Here is a 12,774-nt window from a genome sequence, read left to right on the forward strand (position 1 = left end):
TCCTGTGTGCAATTCTGGCTCCAGCTGTGAGGACATGAGCTTGGAGAACAACTGGACATGTTGCTATTCCTGCACCTAACCTCCCAGAGTCCCCTGGGACATTCCCAGTGGACTTGAGCCCGTTTCCCTGCTGCGAATCTCCAGTCTAAACTGGAGACCTTGTTGGGCATCTCTAGAAAAAGCAAGTGTAAAAAGAAACAGGATAGAAATGTCTATTAAAAAGAGGGGAAGTGAGAGCACGAAAGATTTCACAGGAAAACCTTGATTACTAAGCCAAGCCATGCCAGCAGTCAGCCAAGACACCCAACAGCCAACTTACCTCTGCATGGAAGCATCATACTGCATGACGTTGCAAGAGATGGGCCTACCACCACTCGTAAACTCTTGCTTGATAAAGAAAATCTGTAGTGGAGGGAGGGGTAGAAACCCCTTTCCCAAGCCTCTGAACAGCCTGGCTTTGACAAGAAAACCCAGACAAGCGACATTCAAACAACTGACCCCCCATGGAGCAGACATCATCTACAAATGGGCAAGGATTTGTGGGGCTGCAAAGCAAAGTTGCTGCAACAAGGTTGATTGAGAGCAAAGAGGATTGTGGGAAGACAAGTCCTACCGCTACATAAAGAGACGCTTTAAAGTCAAAGTGACCAAACAATCTACACCAATATAAGGAAAACAGACTTTTTTTGTTTTTTTTTTAAAAAAAAGATACATCACTTTTAGTGTATTTTTTCAAGCTTGCTGGACATCATACTGAAGCACTGTAAAGCTGTCAGAGAAATTATATACTTTTTTCTGTTGTCAACCAAAGCGTGCTTTTATGGAGTCAATTAGCCACAAATTATGAACACACATCACTTGTCTGAGAATGAATTACAGGACAACCCAATAAACATTACCGTCTTTGCTCACTGGCCATTGCCCTGATGAGGAGGCCATTGGACTTTCCTATCCAGCCATAAAGGAAACTTCATGTTCATTTGTGTTTCGTTCTGCAAGCGTGCCTCTTTCAAGTGCTGCAGTGCTACAGTGTGAGGGGAAACGGGGGTCATTGGTATTCTCTGACGTGCATACCTGGACATGAGCTCGGTGTGTAAAATGCAATTACATCAGTGGAACGAGTTCGTATAAGCTGGGATGTCATGAGTGCTTGGATCTACAGCGGATCCTATAGCTGCTGTCATATTCGATAGAGAAGTGCAGCCAATGTCATCTTTACATAGTATATTGTGTGCCCTCCACAGACCTTAGAGCCCTTTTCGAAGGTGGAGAGCCACAGTCTTATCAAGTTTTTAGGTTTTTTTGTTTGGTTGGTTGCAAGGGTTGCTTTTCCTTTCTTTTTTTTTTTTTTTTTTAACAGATGGGGAAACTGAGGCACAGAAAGGTGGTGTGACTTGCCCACAATCGGTGGTAGACCTTGAACCCCCTGATCTTGCTCACGGCTGCTCAGCTCCCACCTGGAACATGGTGAGAAGGAAGGGCTGCCCACTTGTTCCCGAGGCGAGGAGAACCGCAGCTCCTCCTGGAACGAGGGGAAGGGGCGTCACTCTCAGCGGCGATGTCTGGCAGGGGGACAACGGCACACATGGTTTCTGCCAGCCCCAAGAGGCAAGAGAAGCAAGGAACCTGAAATGGAGAGGCAGGAGTTCATTGGTCAGGCACAGAGCAAGAAGACGCGGCTCTACAGGATGCATTCGTGCCTCTCTGTGGCTTTCAGGGCCTCGTGCATGCTGGCGGCGGAGAGCCTCCTGTTGATGTTCCTGTACCTGCACCTCAGGAGGTTCCAGAAAGTAGTCCTCAAGTCTCGGTTAAAGAAAGCGTAGATCAAGGGGTTGATGAGGGAGTTGGTGTATCCCAGCCAGAGCAGAGTCCTCTCCAGCCGCAGGGGCATGCAGCTGCAGCGGATGCCACAGATGAAAGGCCGAGCTGTTGACATCAGGAAGAATGGAAGCCAGCAAAACGTGAACGCGCCCACGATAATGCCGAGGGTCCTGGCTGCTTTCTGCTCCCGTTTGAAGATGGAAATATTCTTTCGGTCTTGCCGGAGCAGTTTGGAGAGCGTGGCGCATTCCTCCACCGCTTTGGTACGCTTGGAGCTGTGATGGCTCCGGCTGGAAGCCTCTAGGCAGTAGACACCCTCCTCTTCGTAGTGCTTGGGGAAGTTCATGAAGCGGTGCTTCTCAGCGCTCACCTTGGCGGCTTTGTAGATCTGGCTGTACATGACGAGCATGACCGCCATGGGGATGTAGAAGGCAACCCCTGTGGAGTAGACGGTGTACCCGAAGTCCTGGCTGATGAGACAGACTCTTTCCACGGTGACGTTCTTGGCCCAGCCAAAAAGAGGAGGAAGGGTGATGGAGGCAGACAGGAGCCAAACGATGAAGACCATCTTGGCCATCAGCTTCCCGTTTTGTCTCACGGGGTACGTGAGTGGCCGAGTGATCCCCAGATACCTGGAAAAGAGAAGAGTTGCAAAGGGTTAGGAGGTGTGAATGCTGTTGGGTGGTTTTCCTTCCTAATCATCTGTTAATGCTCTGTCACAGGAGAATTTTGGCCCTGGGTGGAGACAAGAAATGAATTACCCAAATTAAAATGTTCCCAGAGACACGCAGCTGCAGTATCTTCTGTGAAATGCATTTCACATCCCTTCAACTCTCTTGCCTAAACACCCTGTTTTGACTACTCCCCACTGCTTTCTCGCAACCACCCCATGCATGACATGAGATGTCATTTAACTGCTGAGTGCAGTCCAAGCTCTGCATTTTTGTTTCCTGGGGAACAAAAATGCTTAAAAAAAGCTTCATTTTTCCACCAGAACTAGTTTGTACACAGAGAACATGCAATGACTTCCAGCCATGGCATGTAACTCACTCCAGACTGTCGCCCTCCCAGGGAAACACCCGGGAGTGGGATGGGTGATCCACAGAGTAATACTTGCACCAGGATACGTCAGGACTGACTCCAGCTGAAACGAATAGACACATACCAGTGTTTAATGGGAAGTGGGATGGGCAACACCTTTCTCTTATTTGTCCAGGCAACTTGGGAACTCGGGAAAGAAATACAACCTGCAGCTGAGATGCCCCTGAGGCAGCGTGAGACCAAGGAGCAATCTTGCCTTTGGGCAGAGTTAAGGATATGTCCGGACAGGCAAAGCTAGCGATCGGGTGATGGGCTGTGGTTCAAGACTGACAGCTGTTGACTCACACCTTCTTTCAGCTGATGGGCTGTGTGATTGCATCTTCCAGCACTGGCACCCATGGGAGACGCCACTGTCAGCAGCACACCCCATCACTCCCGTCTCCATCTAGCCTGCAATAATAGGACAAATCTACAGGTTCCTGTGACATCTACTGGAGATGACCTCTAGAGACCAAGACAGGAGCAAGTGCCAGTTGCAAACAGCTGGAGCAGTCTGCTCCCTTGCATGGCCCATAGCTCCTGAAGTGATGGTGTCCAGCCCTCCCCGAGGAATAAAATGAGAGGAGCTCCAAGTAGGAGATCCCAAAAGCATGTGGTGACCCACAGATGCACAAATGCTGATGCCTGGAGTTAGGAGTCACCTTGTTAGCTTGACTGAAAGGAACTGGAGACTGCATCACCCATCAGCTCCCGGTTAGACTATGGGTGTAATTTTGAAGCATCCCAAGCCTTGATTGAGAAGGTTCACGTGACTAAGAAATCGTGTCAGCTGTTAGTTGGTAAATTAAAACTGCAAACTAATAAATCAGTAAGGAGTTAGCCACTGCCAGCCAATGTTCCCCACTGAAAAACTTCTGCCTCCTATTCAGTCTCAATCAGTCCAGCAAAAGCCTCCAGCTGTCACATGGATTTCTTTTATGTTACAGCCTTTTTGATTCAGCCTGCCTGTTGTTGGGAATTTCTAGGCATTTTTAGACAGGATCACATCACCTCTCAATTGTTTTGGATAAGCTGTGTCAGTCCGGAGGGGCAGTGAGAACAGTAGCTGTACAGATATTTTTGCTGAAAGCGTTTCCAGGGAAGAACGGGCTTTTCTGCCAAAAGAAAAAAATTCTGCAGAGATTTTTACCTCTGTTGTATCATTATTTTTTTCTGACAATCAGCCTCATTGTAGGTGTTAAAAGATTTTTTCTTCCCTGATTATTTCCCTTTTCCAGATCCTCCCCCAAGATTGGAAGAAGATAGAAATAAAATAATAAAAAACCAAAAACAATTCTGCCTCCCCTCACGACTGCTAAATAAATTCAAAGCCCAAAGTATTCTCCCCTGACTCCCTGATAAAATGAATTTGAATTCATTCACTGAGTTATTCTTTTCCTGTTTTCCTCTGTATTTTCTTCAGCTGGCCTTAATCACAAAAACCAAAAAAACCTCTCCACGACCACCTATGCTGCTTGAACGCCCAGCAGTGGTACAGGCTGAAGGACAACATTCACGGATGCAAAGGCAACGCAGCCTCTCAGGAGAGGACTTTTAATCCCGTCATCCCATGGGATCCTGTCTATGAAGGAGGAGACCTGCTGAGATGGACAATAAAGCTGGTTTTGGTGCTGTCCTTCCAAAACATTGACTCCTTCCTACCTGGGCTGAGCACAGCGAGAAGTGATGAGCCTGGCTGGAAGATCAGGGCTCAGAGTGATGGGTTGGAGCAGGAAGGGGCTTTGGAGGGAGAGCAGACTTGATGTCCCCTAGGCTGGGAAAAAAACATGCCCTGCTCTTGCATCTCCAAATTCAGCACCCAAAAAAGCACTTCTTTCTATATCCAAGCCAAGAATTTTGCAAACTAATGTATGCTGTGTTGTGCGATATCCTTTATTATGCTATTACTGGGTTCTCTTTAGACGCCGATCCACTCGGGATTTACTGAAACTTCAAGGAATTTACATGCTAGCCCAGCAAAATACACAGTGACAAGATTTAAAAAGCAGGCAAAGCCGACACATTTCATCTGCGGGTGCCTTGTGCAGTCGCTGTTGGAGGAAATGGGGCCGTTCTGAGGTCTTTGCTTATAATTTTGATGAGAGCAGGAAGACCTCAAAATAGGCCAGCGTTTACAGCAAGGCGGGAGGTGAGGCTGCACAGACACGCAATGAAATTCAAATAAAATTCTCTTGCTTTGATTCTTTTTTTGTGTGTGTGTGTCTTGTTAATCAAGTTTAGTGGTAATCAGGTAACAAAAGCCAGCTCCCGGAGCAGCGATTTACTGGCGGTTTGTGCGGCTTTGCAGGACCCCCACCGTGCAGAGCTGATTGTGTAGCCACTCGTTCCTTCTGCAATAAACTCCTTCCACGTCCTCGCTCCCACGGATGCCTGGGCAGCCCGAGCCCTGGCCGTGGGGTAGGAGACCTGCCCCAGTCTGGGCTCCACCATCAACCCCATAGATTAGCCAATTCATTTCATTTGTTCTACACTCAACGGTAATCATTTAATCCTTATTCCAGGGATTAAATAATAAAGAAAAACAAAACCTCTCCAAGGTGGCCCTATCTTCATTCTGCAGTGGGCAAACTGGGAAAGGACAAATCTCCACTCACACAGGTTGGTTGAGCCCAAATGAGCCCAGAATTGGGGTTTCCTGGACCCCACTGTTTTACCACAATCCTGTGCCTCCTCTGGGCCAAATTTAAGCTCCGTACCTTGCTTCCAGGCTGACACCGTGCCTGCCCCATCCTGGTGAAGGAGAAGAAACCTCCAGGTGGAGGATGCAAAGGGCAGCTGGAGGTTGCAGCTACCTGTGGCTTCATCTGCCTGTGCCCTAAGCCAGGGTTGGTGGAAACATCCCAGGGATGCATTCCAGCTTGCTGGAGATACAGTGCAGGCACCTACCTGGCCTGGGATATGTTCGGATGAAGGACATGGTAAAGGCAATCCAGCAAAATGCTGTGCGGGTTTCATCCCACCGACTCTTTTGGGAGGCATCCTTTTTACGGAGGACAACGCCAATTTGGAGCATATAATCTGATTTTAGGTAGAAAATACTTGCCAGGGAGATGGGAGAGCCCTAGCGGGGCTGCCTGGGAAATGGATGGAGACTTTTTCCTCCATTTTTCCTCCACTGGGGAACTCTGAAGTGATATGTGGGGTTTGGGGAGCTTCTTTTGTCAGCTGCTTGGCATTTTTATGGAGAGCTTCATCAACAGCCGAACAGCCAAAAGGGTTTTTTTGTTGTCGTTTTGTTTTTGGTGTGTGGCAATAAAGAATCTATAACACTGGCAGGCTTTTATATAAGAAAAATGTGAGAGAAAGATGGATGTTTCCAGCATTTTTCTTTTTTGATTTAAAAGAAAATCAATCAACCCCCCCTTCAGACAAGATTAGTTCTACCAGCTTCAATCAAGAGGCTTTTAGAAAGCGCTCTGCATTAATAATCAATAATAGCAGCCTACATTTTAATAGTACTCGTCATCTTGGGTAAACCAAGCATCTTTTACATCTAAGCTAACCAAAATATGTGGACGGTTCAGCCATCAATAAAAACGCAACCTCCTCTTTGGCAGAAACAGGCACCTGCCTAACAGTGGTTAACTAACTTCCAAGAAGCACCAGTGCTGTTCCTCTTATTTCTTGCAGGGCAGGAGGAACACCTTGCCATCGTCACTGGTGGAAATTTCACTTACCGCCTCACTGAGATGACCGACCATTTAATCTCTCTTGGAGCAGGTGTTTCAGGCTCTCTGCAAACTCAGCTATCCTTTTGCTAAAGCTTTGTGATCAGCTTTGCTTTGTATCAGCGCGGAAGCTGAAAAGTGTGTTTCCATCAGGAGCTACACAAAAAATCCTGCCCATCCCACGGCTGGGGGGAGGTGGCGATCCAGGCATGGTCCTGGATCCGTGCTCTCCCTCAATCCACCTCCATCAACTGCCTTGTGGGAGCAACGAGGACGATGGGTTGATGTGGAGAAATGATGACTTACAGGATGCTCAAGATACAGCCATGGGGCAATCCACACAGGTGGATCCTGGGGACCCTCGGGGCAGAAAGCAGCAGGACAGTGCCCCGGTCACCTACTCCTCCTTCGGGCATCAGAGGACATCCCAATTATTCCTGTTCCCTCCTAAAGCCCCGGGACGGACTGAGCCTGCCAGCCCGCACGCACTCGCAGCATGGCCTTCCTCCCACCCCTTCCCTCTGCCCTGCCAGTCCTCCTCCCACTCAAATTACAACCTTTGCTCTTTTTCTCTTTTCCCTGACTCGAAATGCACCTCAGGCACTTGTCCTCTCGCCATTCAACTTCCCCATCAGGCATTTGGTGGGGAGGGATGAAGGTCTGGGAGCGAACGGTGATGCTGCCGCCCAGTCGAGCTCCCAGCACGGCACGGTCCCTGTGAAAAAGCACCCGAAGAACAAGCCCGTGCCAGAAGACTCAGGCTCTGTGGCAGCCTCTTTTATCACAGGTTTTTCCTCCACCACCCTGCTGAGAGGTCTGAAGCACAGAAAGGTTGTATAAAAAGCACCCAGAAACCTGCTCTCTCTCTCTCATTTCTTTTGCTGCACCTCCCCTTTCCTCTCCAACATCCAAAAAAGACAGCGGGATTTGCCTGGCCAGCACCTGAAGATGTTGCAGCAGAGCCGAGTAGGTGCTTGAGAGCTGCATGAGATGAGGCATGGGACCGTGTGCCATGGGGTGGGATGGTTTTCCCTCTGCAGCTCAGCACTGGCAGCATGAGTTTTGCAGCAAGGGCCTGAAGCTGCCCTGCTCCTGGGCTCTTCGGAGCCCCACCAAGCTCGTCTGGGTGAGCTGGGCAGAGATGCTCCCCCAGAGAGGCAGGGGGTTGCTGGAGACAGAAAAAGCATACCCACAAGTGCCTCCAGCATCAGCCAGTTAAAACAGATCCTCCTTGCCTGTACGGCCAGTGGGTGCAACTTAGAGCAGCCTTAGGGCTGCTCCCATTTAAGCCGGGGATTACAGTTATGCAGATACAACTCCTGGCCACCCTACTTCCCCACAGCCCTCAGCACCGCCCAGGATTTGGCCTCGGCACGTGTGGACCCCCCCACTCTGGTGTCCATACCTCCCCAGAAACCTCCTACCCGGTCCCATTCCAGCAGGGAAAGATGGACCAACGTCAGCCCCAGGCACCTGCCTGCACAGCATCCTCGGATTTTCGTCTGCTCACGGGAGCCGTGACATTGGGCGAGAGAGACGTGATGAACAAGTGGAATAAATTGCAATGATTTTTTGTGAAAATCTGTCCTATTTGTGTGCTTGTTTGGAAGAGTGTTTTTCCAAGGGATGGGATGGGATTGGTGGGGAAGGGAAGGGAAAAAGGAAAGGAAAAAAGGAAAGGAAAAAAGGAAAGGAAAAAAGGAAAGGAAAAAAGGAAAGGAAAAAAGGAAAGGAAAAAAGGAAAGGAAAAAAGGAAAGGAAAAAAGGAAAGGAAAAAGGAAAGGAAATCTTTTAAAGCAGAGCCAATCTGATTAGTGTGTGGCTGCTTCCCTGCTCCTCATTCATCAAGAGGAAGCACTGACATTTCATTACTGCATTTATTCTCTTCCCTCTAACAGAGACAGACTTCTGTCAGCTCTGAATACACCTGCTTTTTTAGGAACAGGCTTTTTATTAAAACAAAGCAAGTTCAGCAGCAGAGCTGGACCTCGTCCTGTGGCCTGGGAGTGATTTTTCTTTCTAAGCAGCAGCTCTGAGCTGCTCAGAGCCGTGGAGCAACGGGCAGCTCGTAGGGGAGCCGCGGCTGGTGGGGGACAAGGGCTTCGGAGCAGGAGTTGCTGTTTGCTCGCTGGGCAATAACATCAGTCAGCAGCAGCAGGATTTTCTCTGTCCTTTCTGCTTTGTCACCCGGTTTCACACCTGGGGAGGGTGGCCAGGGAGGTGGTATAGCCAAAGGCACGCATCTCATCGGCTGTCTCCCTTCGCTGAGCTCCTGATCACAAACCAGCCTCGTTCAGCAGTGCCAGCGTAAACCCAAACCAACCCCCTGAGAAAGCCAGCGCGTGCATCAGATCTGGATCTGGCCCACCGGCTCATCAGCACCGTGTCCCTAATGACGCAGGCTGCTAAAATTAGACCCGTGGAGGTGCTGACTTGCCCGAGTCTTGCCAGTTTGCCAGGCGGGTTTAGCCTTTCCCTCCCGACCCCAGGTGTGAGAGCTGAAGCCAGCAAATCCTCACAAATGTATGTGCTAGGCTAAACCAGGCATTCTGGGGACTTGGGATGGGGTGGGGGGAGCTGCTGACATCCCTAGGCAAGGCATGAGTCCAGGCAGCAGCAGAGCATCCCGTAGGACTAGGCTCTAGAAGCTCTGTAACCTGGATTTTCAAAGTGCATGTAGGGTTTTTTTTTTGTTTGTTTTGTTAAATTATTTTATGTTCCAGCCTCCTTCCGTGGGGAAGGTCAGGTCACAGGTCTATCCTCTAGGCTCTGTTCCTCCAGCCAAGGAAGAACAATGTGAAGGAGCTGCCTAGAGGGGGAGGACTAAGCAAGTAACTTCGAGACGTTACTTGAGAAAGCACCTTAAGCCCAGCTCCTCCAAAGGGCCCGAGGCACCTAACTCATACAGAAAGCCCTCAGCAACCCCATGCACCTGGAAAACACGTGCAGAAGCATTGGTCCAACCAGCAACGTGATTCTGGTGGCCCTCAACGTCCAGAAACTCCCCCATATTTGAGCCCACCTGAAGGTGCCTTGTTGTCCCTTACCTGTCCACGCTGATGATGCACAAGGTCATGATGGAGGCGGTGCAACACATAACGTCCATGGCGATAAACACATTGCAAAAAACCTTCCCAAAGAGCCACTCTCCCCCCACCAGGTCTGTGATGGTCACAAAGGGCATGACAGCGAAGGCCACCGACAGGTCGGCGGCTGCGAGGGACACCACCAGGTAGTTGGAGGGCTGCCGGAGCTTCTTGACGATGCACACGGAGATGATGACCAGACCGTTGCCGGCGATGGTCATGAGGATGATGATGGAGAGCACTGCTCCGATGACAATCTTCTCGGTGTCCCCATAGAGCAGGATCTCCTCGCCGCAGTCCGTTGTGTTGGTGAGGTTGGAGGATGGTAGGTCTGGCTCGGCTGGGACGGAGGGTTCCTCAGTCATGAATGGATTCAGGAGCGATTTCTGAGCCGGGTGCTGCTGCTCTGCGTTCTCCACAAAGAGAAGATGGTGCTCCAGAAACCGCCTGGGGCTGGCCCTTAGCAACATGCTCTGAGCTCACCGCAGCGGGCAATGGCACGAGTTTTCTCCTGGCAATGACACCTCCGGTGACAAACCAGAACATTTTATCACAAACAGGCTAAGAAAATAAAATATTGCCCCCCACGCCAACCCCATCTCTTGCCTCCCAAAGCTGTGGCTGGATCTCACGTGCTCAGCAAGAAGCCGCTTCCCAAGTCTGCGTGAAGGCACCGTTTGCTGGAGGATGCTCAGAGAAAGCTCGTCTCCACTTTTAAAGGAGCACAAGCTGCCCAGTCTGCCTGCAACGGCTGCCTGATCATCTGCCTGCTTTTCCAGAAGGACGGATAACGGCAGCCGATCCTAACTACCCGTGTTATTATCTGTTACTGCCGAGCTGCGCTGCTGGTCTTGCACTTCTCTTGTGCATCCGTACATTTAAATCCCCTGCAACTACATGCATATTCCCGCATGTGGCTATAGAGGAGTACGTGATAACACAAGTCACAGCCACAAACGTGTGCACACACATCACCGGCTGTATCTCCTGCATGCATTAACACATAAACTTCAAAGCTATGACTGTAAATCCATGCACACGGCATTTAATGACAACACGCGAGCGTACGTATGCACAGGAGCATGGTGCGGAGGTGCAGCTTGCAGTGGGAGCGTATCCATCGCATGCAACACCCCCAGGGTACCACGCACAGCCAGGGCATCCCAGCCCGTGCCCGGAGCCCTGCGCATCACCACCACACACACATCAGAGACACCCGGAGAGCAGCTCCCACGCTCCCACCCCCGGGTTTTCACCCCTGTAAGTATTTCCCAGCCATCGATAGGGAAACTTTAGGGCAGGATTCACCCCTATGCAGGGCTCCAAGCATCATACACAACCTGCACCCTCTTCTTTTTGTTTCAAAGCTCCTTTTTCCCCTTGAAGGGAGTTTTGTTGAAATCAAAGCAGAATTGCAACCCCCTCCTCCCCTTTGCAGCTTCCCCCAGGCTGGGGCGATGGGGGTCCCGGAGTTACCTGTGCCGAAGGGGTGAGACATCCTCCAGGCGAGCCCCTGCGAGCTCCGGGCAGGCGAGAAAGCACAGAGCCACCCCCGGAGCATCCTTCTCCCCTCCCCGCCTCGCCGGTCCCTCCTACCGCCCTCCCCTCGCCTCTCCCCGGGCAGGGACCCAGGTGGTCCCTGGGTCCCTCTGAGCCCCAGGGAGGGGCAGGGAGAGGGGAGGGGGGGTCCAGGCTGGGTCCTGCACCCACCCCAGCCCTGCAGAGATGGGTGCGAGGAGCGCGAGAGAAAGGCTGGAAGTTGAGAAGATGCCTTTGAACACGGCGAGGCAGGCGCAGGAGGAGCAGCCTGAAACCCAGCAAGCAGGGTACAGAACAGGGCTACAGAGAAAGGCTGCTTCCAGAGCACTTTTCCCCATCAATTTTATTTTTTTTTTATTTTACAGGAGAGGATTTCTATCCGTGCTCCATGCATTTTTCCACCCCCTCTGATTGTAGGAGGTCCCGTATTCATTCAGCTCTGCACTAAAGAGCAGCAAAGAGCCAGGGAGAGGCAGATCTCTAAAGATGAGCCTTTCCATTACCCTAGTAAAATCAAAATAGAGAGAATAAACAAACCAGGCAAGAGCATGCAGAGATCCACATCCATTTCCCTCTCCACCAAATGTTTCATGGGCGTTTTGGTGCTGGGATTGCTCCGGCGCTTCAACCCAGGGCATCAGACAGCTGCTGTTCGCTCCTCCGGGGAGAAAAGAAGCAGAGCAGAGTCATCTCCTGCATCGCTTGCTCCTAAAGGCAATTCCCCCAGGAGCTCGGCCCTTCTGCTGCCTCCCCGGCGGGGTGCACGGTGTGGGGCTTCTCCCCTTGCACCGGCCCCATCCCGCACCCCTCGGGGCGATGGGCGTCCAGCCAGGAGAGGTGCAGGCAGGCGGCTTCAGAGCTGTTTGCAGGCTTAGAAAGTGTTTCCCACTGCCCTGCCCTGTGCTAAGCGCTTTAGGAGAGAGATGAGCACCTCCATCCCTGGTGCCACCAGCTCCCTCGCCCATCCCGGGGCTATGCAAACACCCTGGCACCCCCTAGCCCTCCCAGGGACAGCACAGGGGGCTGATACAGAAAAAATACCTTTAAATGTCCGAGATGCAGAGCACTGTGTTGCCTTAGATCAAAGTCAGCACCAAGCCCCAGAGATTTTTGGGGCAGATGTTCCCTGCAAAAGTACATCTGCAAGGAAAGCTCTGGCAAGCTAAAACAGGGCTGTGAAAGCTGTACTTAACACTTGGGTTTCTCCTTTGCTGCTGATGCTCAAGCATCGCAGCGTGCGTGGGAGGCTGGCTAAAATAGCTTCCTCGCCAGGGCAGGATGTATTGAAGCTCTGGCTTTCTCGCTCTTTGCATTACGTGCGGCTTTTTTTTTCAGCCCCTTCCGCGCGATGACATGCCAAGATGGGATGGGGCTGATGATACACAAACACAACCTGCAAAGCCCAGTCCCCTGCCTGACCTGGCGAGCGAGGGCTGCTTCAGCGGCCAGGCTGAACTCACCAATATTTAGTGGAAAAAATACGCTTCGTATTTCCAAAGAGAAAGCGGGATCTGCAGAACTCCCTGCTGCAGGACCAAAGGATTCTGCAGTCTCAAAAC

At 50.9% G+C, this 12,774-nt stretch overlaps 1 protein-coding gene across 1 annotated transcript; it reads right to left on the bottom strand.

Moving 5' to 3' along the window:
* Positions 1–1,681: 1,681 nt before the first annotated feature.
* LOC309592730 (5-hydroxytryptamine receptor 7-like) lies at positions 1,682–10,146 on the bottom strand (the record flags this gene model as incomplete). The annotated part of the gene is made up of 2 exons (XM_082316497.1): positions 1,682–2,453; positions 9,638–10,146. The coding sequence occupies 2 exons, from the start codon at positions 10,144–10,146 to the stop codon at positions 1,682–1,684; spliced, it is 1,281 nt and encodes a 426-aa protein (XP_082172623.1).
* Between the last annotated feature and the right edge of the window lie 2,628 nt (positions 10,147–12,774).

This window comes from Platalea leucorodia, assembly GCF_965183815.1.
Source record: "Platalea leucorodia genome assembly, chromosome: 6".
Taxonomy (NCBI): domain Eukaryota; kingdom Metazoa; phylum Chordata; class Aves; order Pelecaniformes; family Threskiornithidae; genus Platalea; species Platalea leucorodia.